At 39.2% G+C, this 10,126-nt stretch overlaps 1 protein-coding gene across 1 annotated transcript in view; it reads right to left on the reverse strand.

Annotated features, from left to right (window-relative positions):
* Window positions 1-1,522: 1,522 nt before the first annotated feature.
* The window catches only part of c4b (complement C4B (Chido/Rodgers blood group)), an 18,530-nt gene continuing 9,926 nt past the window's right edge, over window positions 1,523-10,126 (reverse strand). Inside the window, exons 25-41 of the mRNA XM_068736490.1 lie at window positions 9,030-9,105; window positions 8,684-8,876; window positions 8,488-8,577; window positions 6,201-6,363; window positions 5,598-5,791; window positions 5,278-5,436; window positions 5,129-5,188; window positions 4,965-5,055; window positions 4,716-4,884; window positions 4,498-4,588; window positions 3,018-3,092; window positions 2,841-2,943; window positions 2,649-2,738; window positions 2,436-2,540; window positions 2,271-2,354; window positions 2,031-2,163; window positions 1,523-1,945 (exon numbers count right to left, since the gene is read on the reverse strand). Of these exons, the coding sequence (XP_068592591.1) occupies window positions 1,804-1,945; window positions 2,031-2,163; window positions 2,271-2,354; window positions 2,436-2,540; window positions 2,649-2,738; window positions 2,841-2,943; window positions 3,018-3,092; window positions 4,498-4,588; window positions 4,716-4,884; window positions 4,965-5,055; window positions 5,129-5,188; window positions 5,278-5,436; window positions 5,598-5,791; window positions 6,201-6,363; window positions 8,488-8,577; window positions 8,684-8,876; window positions 9,030-9,105 (2,018 nt within the window). The 3' untranslated portion in view covers window positions 1,523-1,803. The remainder of the gene's footprint in view (window positions 1,946-2,030; window positions 2,164-2,270; window positions 2,355-2,435; window positions 2,541-2,648; window positions 2,739-2,840; window positions 2,944-3,017; window positions 3,093-4,497; window positions 4,589-4,715; window positions 4,885-4,964; window positions 5,056-5,128; window positions 5,189-5,277; window positions 5,437-5,597; window positions 5,792-6,200; window positions 6,364-8,487; window positions 8,578-8,683; window positions 8,877-9,029; window positions 9,106-10,126) is intronic.

Below are 10,126 nucleotides of genomic sequence, written 5' to 3' on the forward strand. Positions count from 1 at the left end.
TGAAGCAGCTAAATGTAATTCAGCCATCATTCACTGTAGTATTTACATCTGTGCTTTTCCTACTGCGACATGTAAGATGTCTTCAGTGAAAAAGGCCTATCCACATAAGACCAAGTCACCTTGATATTGACATCAAACGGTAATTGTTACTGTAGTGTGGACTCCTGAGTGGGTGGTCCTACTCCATCAGTGCCTCCATCTGCAGGCAGCCTCCAGAAACAGCTCCGCCCTCACTCAACTCCTTTCTGCACCTTAGACCACCCTCAAACCACTGACCCTGTGATGGCCTTTGGAAAAAGGGCTCGAAATACACCTTCAACAACTAAGGCTACTGCACAGCGAACAAAATATCCCCTGGTTGTAAAAACACACATCACAATTCCCTAGGCAGTTTCACAGTTGATGCTGAAGCATATTTCGTGTCTCAGAGTAGGTGAGTGTGTCCTCGTGGAATATGTGTATTTTACGGTAAATCCACAAATCAAAAGTATAAAACTAAATATAGGTCGTTCACTCACCTCTGTCAATATGTCTTTGTTGAGAGAATATGTGTATCTCGTTGTGCTGCACAAACAACCTGAACAATAACTGCAACTACTGTTGATTGATTGTGACAAATCAAAAGCACAAATCTACACTGCTTTTGTCATGTCAAGCCAAAAAGAAGACCACTTTTTACACTTTAATGTGCTGTTGCTGTTGGCTACTGACGGGGCACTAAAGTAACCCCAAGATGAAAATGTGTGATGCTGAAGTCTACATATTTATTTACCCTTTATTGATGCAAATTTAATGAAATGTCTAATGGGAAAGGCTAAAACAGTACAGGCATTGATCTGGCTGTGATTGAAGTGATGGTCAGTACTCCCGTTTTGCTTACTTTGGACCCGACCTCAGAGATTAGAATAATATAAGCATATAAGCCCTTGCTTGTTCCTCGCCTCTCCCCCCATGCCTCTCTCCTACTGCACTGCTCCCTCCCACTACCTCTCGTTTTCTCCCATAACCTCTCTCTATATCACACAACATGCATTTTATAATTGCACTCTTCTGCAGCAGGTTTCTAAGTGGAGCAAATTTGAGAAGAGAACTGTTAGCTCTCGAGAGCAAATGAAGAGCTATTCTCTCTATAAGGCGATGATTGATCCAAATTCTCTCACTGTGTAACTCCACTGGGAGCAAGGGAGCCAGTCTTATGTACAGACTGTTATGCCATTTTATGTGTAGTCACTGTGTTTGCTAACCCCAAACCACTCCCCCTCTCCCTTCTTCCTTACCTTGCAGATGTTAAATTAGGAGGGGGGTAACTTTGAGGGGGGTTGCATTGAGTACAGAGACCCCTCTCAGAGCTGTTACTGCCAGTAAAAGAAAAAAAAACATAAAAAATAAATATATTCAGCAGAAAAGCAAAATCAAAACCAGTGCACCCAAATGAATCACACTATTTGGAAGAATATAAAAGTTAGTTCCATTTTCAAATAATTATCTCAACATATAACACATACAAAGGTATTTGCAAACATTAAGCGGTATTCATTTTTATTTAAACACTGGTAGCTGTATTGGACATAAAGACATGATTAATGGTCACATTGTAAGTGTAGTAAACTTTAAAATGATACTATAGTGGAGTCAGTCATTCACTTACTGTCCAGCAAGCAATGATGTCTCAGTATGTATATATGTTCTTATACTATGCTTTCATGATTATAAATGGTTAAAAAGAGCTCTAAACATCCATGCTGACTGTGCATCTCATGGGAAACTACTAAAATAAAAGTTCATTAAAATGAATTGTCCGTTTCACTGTCTGCAGCCATCTATCTTGTACTCCTCTGTAAACACATTAAACTGTCTGCAGGCACTTTTATGTGCAGATTTTTTACAGTCTTCAGCCGAAGGCTTTAATTCAACCCAGGTGTTTGACTCCAACAGATACTGAATCCTATAAAAAAAAGGGACAGCGTTAAGAGAATGAGAATCAATCATTGTAAAATGATACTTCTTTTAATATTGTCGACTACACTTACTTTCCATTTGAGTCCGTTGTGGAGCCATCTTTGCCCATGATGAGATACTGTTTTCCCACGTCTAACTGTCCTTTGCACTGACGCCTCTTAGCAAACACTCGAATAGAATTCTCATTCACGCGGATATCTCCATCTGGTAGATGATTATCACCATTATATTTATGATAGGTCTTCCAAGCATAAACATTTAAAGGTCAACGTTACAGCATCTTCTAAGCCTTGTGGTTACAGTTTACTTACGTGATCTGAGTACCTCGTTTACATTCATTTTGTACAGCTCAAAGTTACTCTTCATTGAAACATTGAGGACTTCAACCATGTATGCTGAAATAAAACAAAGTGTCACTATATGGTCATGGTAATAGTAGATACTTTACACCATGATGTCCTTTGTGCAGTACTGACCGTAATCTACTGTAGGGAAGAAGCAAGCATGTTCTAAACGGACATCCTTTGTGATTCTCAGACCACTTTCTGATTGGAATGTATTTTGTATTTTATGACAGGGTCCTAAAGAAAAGAAAAACATTATGCAATTTTAATTATTTATACAAACCTGAAGGGTAACGCATGTATTCATGGGTGTTTATCAATATTGGTCTTCGTGGAATGGCCTACTTTCTGCACATTGGCACACATCCTCTGAGCACAGTTTGGAGACCATCTTGCTTCTTTGGGGGGCGGAGTAGAACACAGTACACCTTCTGTCTGAAAAGAGGCACAAATAGTTCATAAACCCCTGGTGAATTAAACAAAGATGTCCCCTCTATCCTGACAAAAAATGCAAAAAATATCAAATAAAAAGCTTACTTGGTTCGTAATAATCATAGAACACAGCTGGAGCAGGCTGTAGAAGACCAATTGGTACTTTCTGTATAGCATCAAAACTAATACATTCCTCTCTTTCAAAGAGCTAGAATGAGAAAAGAAATCTTTTAGTACTGAACATTTAAAATCTGTGTGTACGTAAATAGATTTCAGCCTTACCTCATTGAAGTAGAGGAGCACTCTTCCATTGGAGACCTCATAATGGGAAATGTATAGCTCAGGTGACTCTCTTAGCTACAAAGAGACAAGATTTTAAGATTTAAAATGTTTCTTTTTATGATGTCTACTCTTAAATCATACACTTTCATGTTTGTATGAATGAAGGCTCACTAAGCTTAGAGTAAATACTGTAAACAGAAAGATGACTAACTGTCAACATGTATCTTGTAATCCGAACAAAAAAACAGCAGACCAATGATTTACAGGAAGTTATGGACTGTTTCTTGGTCAGGTCGTGTGACTTTCAGGAGTGTCTGCTGATTGTCAAGTAACAAGTCATAATTAACTTTTCACATTGTATGTACACACTTTCGACTTTGTATCCAAGAACCAAATATTTTCTGATCAATTGCTAATCTTTTGCATTGATTTGAGCTTGTCTATTGACAAGCCCCAGATAGCTTCTCCCAACTTGCGCTGAGGATAACAATGGGTCTTCTTTCTCATTTCCCGATTTTGTGCCTCCTAGATTGTTTGGATGTAGCCATTCAGTATAAAAACACAAGTATCAGGTGAATGTCATTAAGAAATGTGGTTAGAAAAGAGCCTTACGAGGAGCTAATTAAATTGTGAATGGAAGAAAGTTTGATCCGATCAGCTTAAATAAATACAATTTATGAATACAAAATGGAACTGTTACATTTGTAGAGTCCAGCCGTAATTTGAGATCATTACAGCTGTGTGTCACGCTCATAGACTGTATATAAGAGGTGGACGTAGTCATCATGACGTCACCCATTGATGTGTGGACTGCAGTTACGAAGCCTTGAGTTCGGCCTAGCTGTTTTTCTGCAACCAGTGAACAGAAGTTACCATACCTGGACTGCAGTGGAGTGACGTAGAGAAGCCGCATATGGCTCAGGTAGTGGCAGTGAACCTGTCAATCACAGTAAGCCCGCCCTAAAGCATACTCCGCCATATGATCTATTTTACTCTAAAAGGGACAATAATTTACTAAATGAACATCATGGTGTATTGAAAAAGACTTGAAAATAGCAATTGAGATCATAAACTCGTGTTTAAAATGTTTACTGAGGTAATAAATCAAGTGAGAAGTAGAGACATTTTCCCATAGACTTTCATACAATCTTTTTGCAACTGGAGGAGTCGCTGGTCAGTAGAGAGAATGCAAGTTTTAAGACACTTTGGCATTGGCTTCACTCGGCAGAACCGGAAGTTGCCGCCTGATCGAGCCTCTTTTATTTGTTTACATGTGCCGAAAACACTTCCGTATAGGATACACCATCCGGCAAGCCTCCTCGCTCCTCAAGATGCAATTTAGGAATTGGAAAGTCCTTCAAGATGGAGCGCTGCGATCGATTTTGAGGTCACAAACCGAAGGAGCGAGGAATCGAGGTGACACAAAATTGGGAAATGAAAAAGACCCATAGATGAAGAGGAGGTAGAGAGCGCTACTAACCTTGTCCAGGTCCTCAGTTACAACCTCAAACCCACTCAGAAGTGTGATGTCAGCAATAGCCATTCCTGTGAGATTGGTGTTCAGGCTATGACTACACACAGGAAAACAATAAAAAGTACAGGCTGAGAAAGACACAGATTTATGACTTTTTCCCACAAAGCTCATGTCTCATGAGTACTTATAAAGAGTGAATGTGATGTGAGTCCCGTTCAACTAACCTGACACAGATTGTATAGGTGACAGCCTCGTCTGAATTTAAGTTATCAAGGTCTCTCCTGTTTCGGGTTCGAGCATCAAACCACTCAATTGCTGATCGTGGCACACGCACCTCCATTTCCTCATTGTTTTCGAAGTCATCGTAGTATTCATAGTTTTCTATGATCTTAGCTAGGGAGACAGAGGTTAATGTAACTGTGTAGCTTTTATTAGAAATACATGTGGTTGTGACTTCAGTGTCAAAAGCTTACCGGTGTACTTCACTTTCCCCTCCACTGCGACACTGATTGACACTTTGTCACAATCGTCCTTGGGGTCCAGCAGATGGTAAGCCTTTACAATCTGCCAAAGAGATTGGTGATTTGTTGTAAATTATGGATCCCTTTCAGCGTATACAGACATTAATCAAACTTACTTTAAGCTTGGTTTGGCCTGTTCCTGTCATTTGCACCATAATGTTGTTCCCGTAAAATTTCTGGAACAAAAGACACAAGAAACGTAATCTAAGAAAGATGTTAAGTATTTGTGTGTATTTAGTGCAATGTTGATGATGCTCTTTGATACCTTAAGGTCTGTTTCCACCTTTTCCTTCTTATTTTCCAATACAAGTTTTACAATGCCTTGCTTTCCTTGGGCTGTGAACTCTGCTATTAGATTTACTTCAGGCCTGACGGACCTCTTTATCTCATACTCCGCGAGGGCTTCCAAAGCCATGATGGTATCCTTGGCATGGTAATAAAACATTAATAACATGTTTAACATCTGCACTCTGACAGTTAATTTGGGCTAAACTGTATGATATGGGACCACAGAGATACAGGGTCTATGTCCAAAGAAAGAGATTCCTAGGGTTCAAACAATTCTCGATGCAGCATCCCAATCACCTGTGTTGATCTGAAGCCTCCAAAATAGTTTTCTTGGGTGGTTAACCAGCAGGCTGTTTGGTCTGCCCACTTGGTATGCCCAAGTTCCACTGCCGCTAGGAGGGCATAGGCTGTAGTCTCTATTGTGATGGCATCTGCATGTACTTGATTCTGTGGGTTTGCATTCGCTGTCCACAGATAACAGCCGTTTGTTCCTGTTAATTAGAAATAGACAATAAGTAAAATAAAAAAATACAACAATTTCAAACAATAGCAGTTTGTGATACAAATTTTGGTTGTCTCTTAGGGTTGGGCGATATGTAAATATGAGAAAATATAAATTGATCAACTGACAATCGCTCTGCCACATACTGTTAACAAGACAAAATCACTTGAATATTTCTGGGTTTATTAGGCATTGCTGTAAATCAATTAGAAGGCCAGCTTTATGGCAACATTTAATTTCTACATGATTTTTGCTTCAATATAAAGAAATACTTTGCTTTGTCAGGCAGTTAATTTACTGGATTTACTAAATATCTCAATTCATTATACTCAATAGGCAACAAGAAATTTTATATTTTATCCATATCGCCCACGCCTATTTGCTTTGATTGGACATGCCTTTGGTAGCCAGTGTTTGAAGTTTTGTCCAGGCAGCTGAATGATCTCTTTCCTGTGGCAGGCAAACTGCGAGGCAGTAGACTGTAATGGCAACAGCATAGGGATGCTGAAGCTCCTCAAAGTGTGCCAGGAGATAGCTTGTTGATCTGACAAGGCTTGCTTCCTGGTAGAAAGTAGCATGAGGGCAGTCAATGTTATTTTGCATCTGATCTTCTTTGCAAATTAGGCATTGACTACAGTCTATCAAATTAGATTAATTATAACAAGGTGCAACAGTTGGCAACCACACTAGCAAATCTGTGAGGCTGTAATGCACAACATGCTCACAGTGCATTTTTACCATCTTATTTTAGCTTGTTAGCATGATAACATTTGCTGATTTGCACATACAACTGAGGCTGCTGAGAATGCCATTAGTTTTGCAGGTATTTGTATGAGGGCAAATCAATGTCAATATCCGCGAGAACAAATTAGATCCACGCACGCATGTGTAAAGTTCCCGCACGTGAACTCAAACCGCCGCACATGTATATTACATTTGCAAGCACTTTCACAACACTCTGCAGAATATTTCATGCTTGCACGAGCAAAATTGCAGCGTGCGAGGAGAAAAACATGCTTTGAGCATGAGGAGGATCCCCTGGCCTGTCCCCCCCTGCTCTTCCTCACGCAAAACTTTCACCTGCTCGCTTGCAAGTGTTTTTTCTATTTGACAATAAGTGGGATGACCCAGTCACCATTCTACCACTAGATTTTATTGGTTACAATCCTCGTCTTTGGATTGGCCGGACGTCACTCCCCATAATAGCTCCACTAAACATTACTTCACTACATCTCAGATGTAAATATTGTACATTTTATTCCAATACATCTCAGAGGTAAATTAGCTTGAGTAAACTTGTCAGACTGTACAGGCTGATGAAATACAAAGCATGTTAATATTGTTTTGAAATACAAATATTGCCCCACATTGTGTTTCTTTTGTGAATACAGTGGAGTCAAGTTGCGCAGATTGAAATTCACTTCATCATTCCATTACATACAATGTGTGTTTGATAATCAAACGTCTTGGGACAAACATCAGAAACTCTTTGATCGTAATTGTTTAAAATATGATGTGATCATATTTGATCATACTGTTGTGTTAAAAGAAATCAACAGAGAAAAATGTAGTTTTACAAGGTTAGGAACCACTGTATGTACATTAACTTTCATCTGAAAAGCAACTAGAGCTGTCAGACAAATGCAGTGGAGTAATAAGTAGAACATCTATTTCTGAGATGTAGTAGAGTAAAATGTGTCATATTTGCCTCTGGGATTTAGTGGAGTGAAAAGTACAATATTTACATTTGAGATGGAGTGGAGTAGTGTTTAGAGGCGGATTACAAACCACCTTTATACCGCCACCTAGCTACTGTGTTGGAAGTGATATCTGGCCAATCCAAGACGAGGATTGTAACCAATTAAATCCAGTGACAGAATGGCAACTGGGTCCATAGTATGTCCGCCCACTTAGTGTCAAAAAGAAAAACAACCTGCAAGCGAGCAGGTGAGAGTTTTGCGAAAGGAAGAGGAGTGACAGAAGTCACGCGCAAGGGGGCGCTACTTACGCTCAAAGCATGTTTTTTCATCGCAGGCTGCAATTTTGTTTGGGTGAGCAGAGATATTCTGAGCAGAATGATGTGAAAGCGCTCGCAAAAGTTTGAGCTGCGCGCGCTGGACCTCTACACATACGCGTGCGTGGATCTAATTTGTGCTCGCGAATATTGACTTTGATTTGCTCTCATATATTTGGTCATAAATCAAAGTATTGAATGAAATTTAATTCTAGATTTTGAACTGATTATGGCGCTAGACAAAAAGTCATGGGATCACCAACATTATTACAATTCATCCTGAGAGGGTTACATGAATGTCTGTTCCCAAGTTTATGTCAAAATCCACAGAAAGATTTTCATGATAATTCCATTCACAACCACAAATGTTAACTTCATGGTGGCGCTAAAGGAAAAGCCAGGTATCCAAAATTGTTAGGATGCATATGCGACCCATTAATGTCTGTAGATTTGCGCTAGAGGAAAAAAGGGATCACCAAATTCATGAGGATGCATCCTCTAGGTAAAATAAAGTCTTTACAAATTTGCATGATAACCTATTGGATATTGATATTTACTGTATGTAATTTAGTCTGGACCAATGTGGTGGACTGCCATCCCAAAAGACAAAAAAACATACAAGCGTGGCTAAAAGAAGTCACCAAGGGCATTGCGTCATTTTATTGTCTCACCGCATTATTTCTCAATTCGGTCTGCAGGAATTGAAGCGATCGGTGCAGTGCAAGACTTATGAACGCCGTCATAGCTGCATCTTGGTCTTTCTGCGTTGAACAAACAGAGACAAAACTGCATTCAAATCACCACTATTAAGTGTGTTGACACATCTAATATTGTTCTATGTTCTAACATGAATGCAGAAGCGGTTACCAGAACTCCTCTGTATAGCACTGGATGTGGGTCACCGAATGAACCATCAGTCTTCTGTACTGAGAGCAAGTAACTGACTGAGTCTCTGATCTGTTCTTCTGGTACAAACCTAGCCTTCCTGCCCTGCTCTCCAAAAGACGCTGTCTGACGCTGCGCCACCAGCGATAGCACTTTCACTACAAGGGCAGTCACCCTGAGGACAAGAGAATGAAAAACCCAGGTGAAAGAGGATGGAAAATAAATTATTTATTATTTGAGATAATTGGAAATGAAGAAAGTTGATTTACGATGTTAGACATAGAAAGAAAAAATCATTACACTAGCATAAAACTAAAAATATACTCACCAATTACTAGATGGCACTGAATACCATGATCCATAAGAACCGTTGGATTTCTTTTTTGTTAAAATACGTATATAACCTGACAAAACAAAACAAAAAATACATAACGTTGTTTGTTAGTGGCCTGTAGAGGATGAAACGTTCATAACATCCCACAAGAGACCGAAGTGTTACTTTTGATTCCCAGTTGAACGTTCCCCATGTAATACATGCTAAGTAACTTGTTCTTTGCAATGTCTCAATGTTATTTCCAGAAACAATGCATACGTCTCCACCCGCTAGAACAAATCTTCCATTCCTTTGTCTTTTTCAGTTGGGCATTCATTTCCAAGAAGCAACCACTGACATCCACCATATTGTCATGTTGATAGGCCTCTTTCATCTAGCATTACTCCTTCAATGGCTTTATTGCAGCATTATCTGTGGTGTAGATACTCTTTGTCTTTACATTTATTCCTTTGGGATTTAGCAGAATTTAGTTTTTCTATAGTCAACAAATTGCTAAACAAGCTACCTATTATCTTGACTGAAGCTAGTGCGTTGCTAATGTAGGGACAATGGTTGTGTATTTTAGTCCTTTTTTTTGCTCTTACTTTTGATTTTCTGAAGAAAAAAAACAGATTTTTATAATTATAATTATTTAAAAACTCTGTTGCAGGACTCCCCAGCATTCCCATATTAGCCCAGCGTTGGCTTTATAACACTTGCATTCTATCAAATTTAGGATTTAATTCAACCTCTTTCTAATAACTTTCAAGGCTTTACACAACTATATCCACCATACTCTGTACACTGTAGGTCACTGATATCTGTGGCCCGACCCGAAAACCACAAATCTTATTATAACCATGCTCTGTTCAAATAAACACATTATTTCCAAGGGCTTGTGCAGCGCCATGACAGCTTTGCGCTGTCAAGAAAAGCCTCGGCAAGCGCTAAACTTTGGGTATAGCAGGCAACTCTTACATGTAGCCTACTTTTGGAAGTACAATTTCTTTTAGAGGACTTAAAGGATTAAATATGGAAGCTTTATATTTATATAGTGCCACTCTGTTGTGTTGTGATTGGTAAATCTTTTAACTCTGAGAGACCCTATAGAC

Source organism: Cebidichthys violaceus, unplaced genomic scaffold, assembly GCF_023349555.1.
Source record: "Cebidichthys violaceus isolate CVI_PGR_0920_01 unplaced genomic scaffold, fCebVio1.0.p SCAF_7, whole genome shotgun sequence".
Taxonomy (NCBI): Eukaryota; Metazoa; Chordata; class Actinopteri; order Perciformes; family Stichaeidae; genus Cebidichthys; species Cebidichthys violaceus.